Source organism: Procambarus clarkii, chromosome 30 (assembly GCF_040958095.1).
Source record: "Procambarus clarkii isolate CNS0578487 chromosome 30, FALCON_Pclarkii_2.0, whole genome shotgun sequence".
NCBI lineage: Eukaryota > Metazoa > Arthropoda > Malacostraca > Decapoda > Cambaridae > Procambarus > Procambarus clarkii.
This window is the reverse complement of record NC_091179.1, coordinates 24,635,930-24,648,860: the sequence shown is the minus strand read 5'-3', so window position 1 is coordinate 24,648,860 and position 12,931 is coordinate 24,635,930. Positions and strand designations below refer to the sequence as shown.

At 41.3% G+C, this 12,931-nt stretch overlaps 1 protein-coding gene across 10 annotated transcripts in view; it reads right to left on the bottom strand.

The window, feature by feature from the left end:
- The window catches only part of LOC123765545 (uncharacterized), a 238,530-nt gene that overhangs the window by 60,137 nt on the left and 165,462 nt on the right, over positions 1 to 12,931 (bottom strand). For 8 of the 10 annotated variants that reach the window (XM_069334060.1, XM_069334059.1, XM_069334058.1 and 5 more), the window contains 6 exons: positions 9,941 to 10,118; positions 8,623 to 8,705; positions 7,684 to 8,407; positions 4,827 to 4,945; positions 3,078 to 3,125; positions 49 to 252 (listed from right to left, as the gene is read on the bottom strand). In XM_069334060.1, the coding sequence (XP_069190161.1) occupies positions 49 to 252; positions 3,078 to 3,125; positions 4,827 to 4,945; positions 7,684 to 8,407; positions 8,623 to 8,705; positions 9,941 to 10,118 (1,356 nt within the window). The remainder of the gene's footprint in view (positions 1 to 48; positions 253 to 3,077; positions 3,126 to 4,826; positions 4,946 to 7,683; positions 8,408 to 8,622; positions 8,706 to 9,940; positions 10,119 to 12,931) is intronic. The other 2 variants (XM_069334057.1, XM_069334064.1) reach the window with 1 other exon arrangement.

Genomic DNA, 12,931 nt, shown 5'->3' with positions numbered 1-12,931 from the left:
GATGAGTTTGACACAGTCAATTGATAGAAAGACAGCCTGCGGGCATACCTGAGCAGAGAATTGCCCATGCCAGAAGGAAGCGGACTGGAGGAAGTAGAACGTGACCCAGTGCCAGAGTGGATAGCGGAGTCAATCGAGATAGTCATTGGTGCATTGTGGAGGTCAGGTTCTTCTGCCAGTAGTCCAGAGGAGGACATAAGCTCCTCCTCCAAGTCCAACTCCAAAGATGAGTGATCTGGCAACAGCTGCTGTCTGTAAAATAATATAATAAAAAAACATCAAATAGTGCTATGAAAACAAATACTGTAACCAATGGTAATAAAGATAGTGAACAAAGCATTAAAACTAGCATGCATATATAAATATCTCGTGTTATTACCCATTTGTAGCTACCAGAAGAGAACTTCCATTCACCTGGACTGTAGGACTGTATGGGTCTCGAACCGTGGACCCCACGTGTGTGAGGCCGTAGCACCATCAACTCTGCTATGAGTAGTCTTAAAAAGGAAAGTTTTGTTCCTTTTTTTCCTTTTTCCATTTTTCTTTTTGATGTGGAAGTCAGACGTTCCCACTGGTGGCAAGCTATACAGTAACTAGGGAATCACTTTATTCCACTTATGCTGGACGGTAGAGTGGTGCCCTCGCTTCATGCAGGTTGGTGTTCAATCCCTGACCATCCAATTGGTTGGACACCATTCCTTTTCCCTGTCCCACCACAAATCCTTATCCTGACCCCTTCCAAGTGCTATATCCCATCCCGATAGTACAGTCGGGTTCATTCTCGACACACAATTGAGAATTCCGGGTTCAAATGCTCAGCCTGTCCTGCAAACAAAGACCCAAAAGGGATTCCATGCACCTACTAAACCCCCTGTTTATGAATGAAAAACGGTTTACATATGACTCACAACTGATGACGTTCAAACACTTTCGGAACAAGTGCTTTAGAGACGAATTTTGTTCGAACCACAACGCTATAAATGCTTCACCCACGTACTACAAATACAAATAATCACCAACAGAACCTAAACACCTAACCTAACCTAATCTATGCCTATATGTCTGAATGCGTCTGTGGGATCGACCGCTGGATGGAATGGACTCGAGTCGAGGAGAAGTTGCGAATACCAGGCAGAACAGAAATGGTTGGGCAAATTTCCTTTCACCTAATGCCTCTATTAACCCAGCAGTGCGTACCCTGGAAACACAAACCGTAACTGTCTCTATTTTCCACTTGTTACAGCTTGTAATAAAGTTGTTACATCTTGGCTTAACGTGTTTATGACGTATTAGTACGTTGTTACAACTTGCTATATTGGTGGTTAGTGTGGTGTTAAAGTGGTTGCTATATAAGTGGTTAGGTGTTAAAACTTGTTTGAACGTTGTACCAACGTCGTAGTTTCGGTGTGCGTTTGGCGGGTAGGTACTCAGGAGATAGCTTGTTATGGGGTTGCATTCTGGGCATGGTCAGTAATTCGGCCTTGGGGGGAGGGGGGGGGCGCCTCGATATAAGTCTACCATGTATGAATACACTCTGGCTTCCTGTCCCCAGACAAAATGAATTATTATTATTAATTATATAGTCATAATGGCTTGGCACTTTTCCCTGATATTCTGGCTTCTTGTCACCCGACAAAATGAATGACTGTCTCCACTCGATTATCCAGATTACTGTATATGGGAAGGACCCCCAGCCGGATAATCACATGTTCCGGATAATGGTACTTTTTCAGCTCTTGAGTCCAAAAGTGACCATTTGCAACGATTTTTATACTACAAACAACAATTTGAATTGCCTTGCCACATATAATTATTAAATATTCAACTAGAAACCTTAACTTCCTCTTGTTGTTGTTCATCTTCTTGATTGATGCCACACATTGTAATGATCTGGTGCTCAGTTCATGGCTCTCCCCTCTCCCCTTCTCCCCTCTCCCTTTTCTCCCCTCTCCCCTTGCCATCATTTGTCTCTCCCCTCCCTTTGGTCATCCCTCCCATTTGTCACAGTCCACCTTCACTGGTCATATCCCTGAGTCAAGAGGTTCGCTCTTGGCACTCTCCATTTCCCTCTCTACCACCCACTCATTTCCCTCTCCTCCTGCCTTTGCCACTAACCATTTGACAGTTTTAGGACCAGTGACGAATTACCGTAATTCTCAAGTTTTGAGTGAGGGAGCTGGGAGCCATATAACGGCTGTTGTTTCCTGTGTAGCGTGGGAACAGTTCATGATTCTACGGGAGTAGTTAAAGTTAAGTTAAGAAGTTAAGAAGTTAAGGCCTACGTAACGTGCCTGCCTGCCCCAAGTGGACCTGTCTAGGCCTGGTCAAGCTACGTGCTCCTGTCCCTCGTGCATACCACAGTGCCGAGCCATTAGTGAAATATTTTTTAAATAACATTTTTATTTTCATAGTAACTTTGAACATTTTTGGCCAAGACTATGTCTGGTAGCAGCATCAATCGTTCTAGAGGTGTTAGGAGGAAGAAGGCTGTCCTAACAATTAAAGACAAGTTACGTGTTATACACCTCAACCAGTGAGGCGTCACAGGCAAGCCAAATGCCTTCAACAAGTGAGGCTTCACAGGCAAGCCAAGCACCTTCAACAAGTGAGGTGCAAGCATGCGCCTTCAACAAGTGAGGCCTCACAGGCAACCCAAATGCCTTCAACCAGTGAGGCTTCAGCAGCTGGCAGTTAAAACTAACTTTGCTTAATGAACTGTACAGTAATTTTAAGTGTTAATTTTAGTGTTGTGTTAGTATAGATTACGTAAATTGTTAAGAATTCTTAACTTCAAGATGTGTGGCATCAATCAAGAAGACGAACACCAACAAGGTAAGTTGAGGTTTCTAGTTGAATATTTAATAATTATATGTGGCAAGGTAATTCAAATTATGTTGTTTGTAGTATAAAAAATAGTTGGAAATGGTCACTTTTGGACTCAGAGGTGAAAAAGTACCATTATCCAGAAAACGTGAATATCCAGCTGTGGGTCCTTCCCATAGAGTCCGAATAATCAAGTGGAGACAGTAATGACTTATTCTCAGGACTTTGAAGGTTATGGCTTTAAAAATACTCACCTTTTGCATGTTACTTTATATTCTTCAAAGCCTCCTAGTTCGGTAAAGCTGCAGGTTGGGAAGAGATTAACTCAAGTTTGACACAAGATAGTGATAAATATTTTGAAAGAGAATAAATACTACTACAGTACTATCAAAATCTTACTAGCTGACACATACAACTGCTAGCCCTCCAGCTAGCCCTCCAGCTAGCCCTCCAGCTAGCAACTAATCATATTTACCCAGTTGTGTTTACACTTTTAAATGCTATTTAATTAATATCAATAATAAATCATCTCCCAATTCTTGGGTATTAACTAGTACTACAGAGAGCTTCAAGGTAATTGAGGAAGCAATGTAAAACTAAGAGTAAGCTTTAGTGAAGCTGTACATTAATGAGGGGATAATAAGTGAGAGGGGGTGATAACAGGCTGTTACACTACTATGGAAACCTAACTATTAATTTACTCAATGTAACTAAGATAGGTGTGATGAATCTGTTCATCCATCTAATTGTGAATGGAACAATACTGCTAAGTTTAGAAAAAAAAGAAACATACAGCACTGCAATAGATATTTAGGGGATTCTTGCGTACCACTAGACTAGACCTCACATCATTAGGTGCTTTGAAATCTTCAACAATTTTCTGTTAAAAGTAGGATCATCAATAGCAATGTTTACAGAGTATGCTAAACTTATCTGAAGGATAAATATCAAAGAGGACTACATAATACTACAAGAGGACCTAGACAGGCTGCAGGTATGGGCAGACAAATGGCTACTCGAATTCCACTCATGATTCCTACTGATTTTCTCATCGATTTTTTCATTGATTCATCACGTCAATGTAATTTCTTTGTGCCTGGCTACTGGAGTTAATTTCTAACAAATGTAAAATACCGGTAATGAGCAAATCCACAAATCTACACAATCAACCATGTTGTGGCACAATTGACCAAGACGCAGCTGGGAATATCCCGTGCGTAGGTTCGAACCCTCATCATGGCCCTTGTGGATTTGTTCATGTGATATACAGTATCACGCTATTGTGATTTCTGTGCGTGTGTAAAATAATGAGGTTTGGAACAGGGAAGTGAAAGTCAGAAAAACCTATAGTATACGAGGTACATAAGTGCTTACCTAACAGTGACTATGGGAGAGTTAAGTTATAGCTCTTTATGCCATGCCTACTAGCCTTTATGTAAATAAGCTCGGAACAGAAGTGGTGGAAGCAACCACTATTCACAGCTTTACTATTAAGTACAACAGAGTACAGGAATGTCAGGAAGTATAAATGAATCAAACACAATATTATATTGTATCAGATGTGTGTGTTGGGAATGGTTTTGTTTTGGGATAACCCCAGAATCTGTTGATGTAGATTTCTGAGGGAGTGCAAATTTCAATAATATCATGGTATGATTTGTTTATAATTAGTTATTCTTCAAATTGTTTTCATATCACCCTAATAATGTGATATAAATTGTGCCAATATCTGTATTGCTACTTATATGGTAAACTACACTTTGGTTTTCCAATATATGTCACCTTTCAAATTGTAAGCTAAATATTTTTCACTTTATGCTGAAATGGAAGTTTGATTTAAACTGATGTACATCTATTTAGCCATTGCCGTAATGATTTTTATAAGTTGTTACGAATAAAGTTTCTAGTGCTCATTCTGATATGAAGTGATGTTCTAGAGTTTGATACAAAATGAATGAACAATAATGGATATACAACACTGTCAGCAACTCCTCTTGTTATACCTATTATGAGAGTTAGGGTGGAAGACTTCATCATTTGGATCGTCTTGCGAGGGTCCATCTTCTTCAGCATACTGTTCAAAGCAGCCATGATCCCACTCCAGTGATGGCATCGTGTCATCCTAAGAGTATTAAAAAAAAATGATGAACATGGTCAGTAAACAAAATGGTGAAGGAGATAATGGTAATGTAAATAACTGTTTTTCATAATTTTTAAATAAACCTAGATAAAATTTGATCACAAATGATCAATGAAGGTATCCCTTTCTCTAGCCAGACTTGTCTCATTCATTCATTACTCTGTAAATATGGTGACCATGTCTCCCTTATTCTTCTCTCATTCCAAGATTCCAGGGAACCAACAAGTTGGACATCGGACGACAGCTAGCAGAAGCCCCCTGCATATACTCCACCCCTGCAGAATCAGTGAACAGCAGGAGTCAAAAAGGCGAAGACATTCTAAGAGCCAGGGCCCAAGCAGATTCTAAGGAGGAAGCAAGCACTGCCTGCTGACACGCGAACTGGGAGGCATAAAACAGCGAGACAGCATCCTGCAGGATCGGCGCAAACAGCTTCAACAAGGCAGCCGACGCACGCGCCGGCAAGCCCAAGGCACCAGACCCAACAGCCCCAAGCACCTCTACATCCTCCTCAAGCCAATCCGAAGACAGCTCCAGGAGGGAAAAGAAACGCAAAGTCGAAACCAGCAAGCCATGGGCGCACAAGTCCCTCTCTGTTCGGCTTTCATTTGCATCTTTCTTACCTTGTGGGGTCTGTTTTGTTATGCCTACTTTTCTGGGTGCCTAACCCCAGTAGATGGCAGATAAGGTAAACCCCAAACCATAGTGGGGGGGGGGTTCAAGAGCCATTGCTCCCTGCACCTTTCTGAGGAGGCCAGGTTCTGGCTAGTGGTAAGTAGGCAGAACTCCATTGACTAAAGCCCCTGGTCTAATGTATCTAATGTATCTAATTAGCTTGATAGCCCCAAAGAGCTGAAAGGGGCTCCCCATAGAAAAGAAGGAGAAACTAAACAAAACAAAACAATAAGATATCCCTGCTTGGGGCCCATAGAATAGTAGGTTTAGGAGAAGGCTCAAAGGAAAATGTCAGTGATTTTAGAAGAATAAGAAAATATGAGAGACAAGAACCTCCCCTTTAGGGTGACATTTAATGGAGTGAAAAACATGATTGAAGTGTTTAGAAATGCCAGGAAATTACAGAGTGATGAGGTTGGCAAACTTTGGTCAATAAGACGAGACCTCTCAAAGGAAGAAAAGCCGAAAATTAATCTAATTGAAGCAAAACGTCTAACTGGAGATAGAAATGAAGAAGACAGAAATTTCTTTTTCTACAAAGTGTCAGGTACTAAAAAGCTTATGAAATGGTACATAAAAACAAGGCAACAAAATCATTAGTTGAAAGTGGAGTAAAGAGCAAAGGGAAAGGGAACATGTTCCTGAAAATTGTATATACCAACATAAATGGAGTGAGGTCAAAAACTTTGGAGTTGCAAGATATAATTCAGCTTAAGGTCCCAGATATTGTCACATTATCAAAGACAAAACTCGAAAGAAATATATTAAATGAAGTCGTATTCCCAAAGGGCTATTCAGTTTGGAGACATGACAGGAAAACTAGGAAGGGAGGAGGAGTGGCTGTGCTGGTGAAAAACACCTGAAAGTAAGAGAGTTAATATTTGAAAACCCTCAAGATATTGACATAATGGCATTGCAGGTCAGGAATCAGGATGATAAGCTGATAATTGTAAATGCCTACAGCCCACCAGCAAGCAACACATGGACAAAGGAAGAACTGGATGACAAACGAGAGGGCCTCATAATGGTCATGAGAGATATTATTGTACAAGCAGATAGATAAATCACGACTGTTGATACTGGGGGACTTCAACTTTAAAGCAATAGACTGGGAGGCCTATGAAGCAAGAATGGAGGACTTTTGGATATGCAGATTTGTGAACCTCATTCTGAAGACATTCTTGTATCAACACATCAAGCAGGCCACAAGAAAGAGGGAAGGAGATGTACCGTCAGTACTGGATCTAGTATTCACCAGGAAAGAAGAAGAAATATTTGACATCCAGTACCGTCCTCCCATGGGAAAGAGTGATCACTTCCTGTTAGACATTAAATATACTTTAAGATATCATCTAGAAGAAAAGGGGGACATTAAAACAGTTGATAAACTCAATTTAAAGAGAGGTCACTTTGGGAAACTTTGACAAAAATTTAACGAGTGTAATTGGACAGACTTCTTGTTAGGCAGGGAAGTAAATGAAATGTATCTAAAATTTTGCAAAATATACAATGAAGGCACACAAACATTCATACCAAAACAGAGATGCAGGGCCAGAAAACAGGATTGGTTCAACAGAAATTGCGAGAGGGCCAGAGACCAAAAGACACAAAAATGGACTCAATATAGGAAGAGGCCAAACTCCCAAACATACCAGCAATACAAAGATGCGAGAAACAACTACACGGCGGTAGCCGGTCAGCCGAGCGGACAGCACACTGAACTTGTGATCCTGTGGTCCCGGGTTTGATCCCAGGCGCCGGTGAGAAACAATGGGCAGAGTTTCTTTCACTCTATGCCCCTGTTACCTAGCAGTAAAATAGGTACCTGGGTGTTAGTCAGCTGTCACGGGCTGCTTCCTGGGGGTGGAGGCCCTGGTCGAGGACCGGGCCTCCGTCAAAAAGGACAAAACTGTCAGTTTCAAAGCGTTATATGACAGAGTGCTGGGTAGATGGGACACCACAAGCGTAGCTCTCATCATGTAGCTACACTTAGGTAATTACATAATTATAAAGGGTCATGACTTTTGTTATAAAATATACATTACCTGCAGAGATGCATGTGATAACTCGGCATCTTCAGATGGTGGTTCTGGTAGTCTGGAGAGGGAAAGAACACGCTTATTTGACCAGCCATGCTGTGGAGAATCCCATTCAAATGAGCCTTCAGCGTCTGAGCCTGAGATACCATGTCCTGGCAGCTGTGACGCATCAGCCCCAAATGCTTCCAAAGCTTCTGACTCTGATGATGTATTGGGTTTAGCATTTATGAGTCCCTTAAAACTTGCCCTTGAACGATGGGCATTGACAATCTCCATGGCCGAGTTAGGGCGTGAATCACCTGATGTAATGGAATAATCTGAGAAAGTAGTTTTGAAAGTATATGGGTTAGGTTTAGATGTAAACTTGTTGACTTTTTCATCCATTTCTAACATTGAACCTTTGACATCATCTAGCCCTTGCTCAATGTTATCAAACTTAGTGAACGTATTGTATGCCAAGTCGTCTCGTACTGAGACATCCAGAGACATCTCCGAGCACTCAGAAGGTGCAAAATCAGACAAATTAGAACAAACAGAATCTTCTCGCTTAAAGGGATTTTGCCTGGACCCGGTAGGTGAGGTGACAAGCTCAGATAAATTGGAAGTTATAGAATTATCACATGTAATTGATCCCCTTTGTGCTCTATTGCGTATTTTTTCCATAAGGTCACTGAGTGAAGCACTAGAGATGTTTGAACTTGGTTGTTCCTCTTCTCCTTCTGGTTGAACCCTAGCAAAGGATATAGAAAATTTACATAAAGAGCACATTAATTAATAATTAATCAAATGTTTTATGTCAATATTAAACAAATCTTAAAGCATGCCAGATTTGCTATAGGATACCAGTTAATTAAAATACACGCATATATAATCCATTTATATCTCATCTTTGTCAGACAAAATATGAGACACCTGAACACTCAAATGTAACTCAATCCTACTAACCTACTACCAGCACGCCAGTCTCCATTATCACATCCCACAGATTGGTGCGGTGTCATGTGCAGTAGACGTTTTCTCTTCTCAACCTATAAAATTACAACATTTTCAACATATGGCTAATATTCGCATTGCATCAATATCCAAAACAGCACTTAAAAAATATAAAAGGCCTCCTCATTGGAATAAATTCTATAAAAAAAACTACTGCATTATATAGTAATTATTTATTGACTGAAAGAGATATACAGTATATGGCTTGCAGGTCTTCTAGTGTGTGGTCTGGTCAACATATATGGCTTGTGTCACAATTCCTATGTCATATACACTAAAATACATATACTTCACAAATTGTTTTCACAAAATTGCATTATAAATAAGATTCACAAGCATATCACACTACTCATGTAAATAAATGAATCCTCTATTTTCTGAGTTATTTCACTTGGTTTCCTTCAAATAAGATTCCAATGTCACCTACTGAGCTGATCTTACACTCAAGAAGACACCCGTCACATTTGCATGTAACAAGTGTCATAGGGAATGTTTCACATTGCCCACAAATGTCATACTGGTACTAAAATAAGGAGCAGTGAAGGAAATCAAGAAAAAGTGAGCTGTAGAAAGCTCAAATCATAAACCATAAGGCTTTACAAAATATCTTTGAAACATGTATCCTATTCATACTTTCATCATAAATGACTTGACTTGAAGAGGAGAGTATACTGTAGTTACACCAGAATGGTAATTAATGTACTTGTAAAACAATGCTTGTAAATCGGCAATGCTTGTAAAGCAACCACGCTTGTAAAGCGACCACGCTTGTAATGCGACCACGCTTGTAAAGCGACCACGCTTGTAAAGCGACCACGCTTGTAAAGCGACCACGCTTGTAATGCGACCACGCTTGTAATGCGACCACGCTTGTAAAGCGACCGCGCTTGTAAAGCGACCACGCTTGTAAAGCGACCACGCTTGTAAAGCGACCACGCTTGTAAAGCGACCACGCTTGTAAAGCGACCACGCTTGTAAAGCGACCACGCTTGCAGAGCGACCACGCTTGCAGAGCGACCACGCTTGTAAAGCGACCACGCTTGTAAAGCGACCACGCTTGTAAAGCGACCACGCTTGTAAAGCGACCACGCTTGTAAAGGGACCATGCTTGTAAAGGGACCACGCTTGTAAAGCGACCATGCTTGTAAAGCGACAACGCTTGTGAACAGCAATAAAAGGGTCAAATGAAAGTAAGACGCCCTCAGTGGTTGTTCACTGTGCACAATGATTCTCTCATCCATAAAGCTGTATACTGCAAGTTTCCTCTTACCATTTCCTCAGAGTCCGGAGTCTCCGATCCATCCCCTTGGTGGCGTGTGAGGTCTCTTTGAGGGGCTTGTCCAGGCAAAGAACATGTTACTTTGCCAGGGGATGATTCAGAAGATAACCATCCACCTTGGTGAGTATGGTTCACAGTTGGAGTAGTATTGAGGTTGTTAGATATTTGTCTGCCAAAGAAAACACAGTAAGAGCATAATAATCAATTTAGTTGTAATTTTTTGTATGTGGATCTTTACAGTGAAAACAAAAACAAATGATTGGATGAAACTGTGCTAATATTGTAATACAAATTTAAGGAAAATCCATTTTATTAGTCATTTATTAAAAAAAAAAACTGTAGAATGTGAAACGCCATTTTCTGGGTGAGATTCAGAGGCTCCCCGGAGTTATCCAGGTTGATATGTAACTGTTAGCTTTCTGGCATCAGTCAAAATGCATGGAGTTCTTGCCTACCAAGGACCACGAGCCTGAACCTGGCCTACAGAAACCCCCGTGTGGTTGGAAGCATTCCATGTCTGTCATCGACCAAGTCTGGCACCCAGAAAGATAGGCGCCCCAAAACAAACCCATATTCTGGTAAAAATATTGCTACTGAAAGCCGAATGAGTGGACAGAACTCCCCAAATGAAAACTAGCAAACTAGCATGACGTCATCACTTCGCTGCGCTGCTGTTTGTGCAACCCCCCTTGCCCCCTGTGCCAGCGATCCAACCGGTAGTTCTTAGGCTGGATGTCAAAAACACGCAAAAACACTGCTGACTGGAGAGAGGGAGGAATGCCGGGGAGCCTCCGAGTCTCCCCAAAAAAATGGCTTTTCATGACATTCCACGCTGGTTTTCTTGGGGAGAGCCCTGTCAGCTCCCCGGAGCTATCTCACTAAAGATAAGAAAAAAAGAGAGAAGGACCCAGGAGGTGGATGCCACGTGCCCTAACACAAAAAAAAAAATAAAAAACTGGCAAACCGAAGGACCCTGCAGACAACCTGGGAGACCCGAACCCCGGAAAAGAAGGAAGGGAACCCAGGTAATCCAAAGTACCCCCCACGGCCACAGAGGCCAAGATGCGCAGAGAACAGCAGAGAGCCAAAACTAAACACAACATAAGAAGCACTGGCCCAACCAACCAAGCATCAAGAACCCAACGACGCCTCCGGAAAGCAGCACACCCAAGTACAATACAACCTCACTTCAATGTACCCCGATTCAACGAATCTCCGGCTAGATCGCACACTTTTCAGGCCGGATTTACTCACCCGGTTCGACGAACAATGGTTTGCTGAAGCAGGAGATGTACGGATTTGCTTACGACGTAGGGACAGAGTTCACAGACTGATGAAAAACTTTCACATTCTTTCACAGGTTACAGTTAATAATTCCTTCATATGACAAGTTGGATTACACAAGTGGACCACACAACAAGTGAACCATATGAATCAAACACCAGCCAGAATGGTCCACACAATAAGTGAGGCATATTAACCAAACACCAGCCAGAGTGGTCCACACAAGTGAACGACTGTGTTTCCATGATTTTCATTCACCGATTTGTGGCACATGTATCTTTGCAGATTAATTTAAAGGCTGAAGCATGAATAGCAAGATAATGTACTGAAATCTTCTTATATACATTTTCTGTGATGAAACAAGATGAGTGAGGGTGGACAGATAAGGGAATACTGTACTGTAAACATCACTTTACAGTGAGGTTTCACTCTCTTTCATCTGTGTCGTCATAGTTCAGTGAGCCATGACTTTGGAAGTTTCAGAATAAGTCATTTCTAAAACCGTTGTTTTAATAGCTCTTTATTATCCTAATTATACTAAACTAAATAAAACCAAAAATATACTAATATGACAGACATCTGCTATTTGAGAAATTATTCATGTTATTGGCGGCACAACTCCAGCCCGAGTGGACAGGTCTAATCTTTGTGCACACAACACCATGCGTGTTTTGTTCGATTTCGTCGCCACAGTTCAGTGACCTACGGCTTCGAATTAATAAAATTAATAAATCAATTCAAAAATAAGTATTTTTTATGGCTCTTATTATCGTAATAATGTTGCTAAACTAAATATATATCCCAAATATATATTAATTTGATGGGAATCCAATATTTGAGAGCAGTTTATGTTGCTGGATCTGGCTTAAACACCAGCCTACAGTAGGGGTGTAGAGACCTAGTCTGTGTTCGTACAGTAGGCATCGTGTGCCATTAGCTTTGTCTGCGAGTGATGTGTTTATCCGCCGGTGAAAGAATAATAATGGAATTTACCATTTTTTTACTACAGCTGTATTGTTATACAACAAGATGTCTCAGGGGCTTGCTAATAGTGCTTTATTAATGCCAAAAATGAAGCAATATTTTGCAAGAACTAGCAGCAGAAAATCAACCAGCACAGCCATACCCAGCACAATACAGCCGTACCCAGCACGAGCACAGCTGTACCCAGCACGAGCACAGCCGTACCCAGCACGAGCACAGCTGTACCCAGCACGAGCACAGCTGTACCCAGCATGAGCTCAGCTGTACCCAGCATGAGCACAGCAGTACCAGCATAAGAACAGCCATACCCAGCACGAGCACAGCCACACCCAGCACGGGCACAACAGCAGCCAGCACCAGCTCAGAAGCAGCTGAAGCAAACACAGCAGCAGTGAGCACCAGCAAAGCTGGTGCAAACATCTAAGAACATCTCGTGTGGAGTGTACAGTTAGAATAAGTGTTAAATTTAAGTACATAGTGTTAGTGTTCAAATTAAGGTTGCAGTACAGTAATTTTAGTGTAAAATAGTTTTCATAAACTCTATTGTAGTCCTCAACATACAGCAGAACTACTTGTCAATACACTGCTAATGGCATAATACAGTACAGTATGTATTTACTGTACAGCATTCACAACTCCATAAGAATTCAAGATGGACATAACTTCAACAGTAAGGTAAATAACAATGGTAACACAGTATTTTTTAGTAGAGTA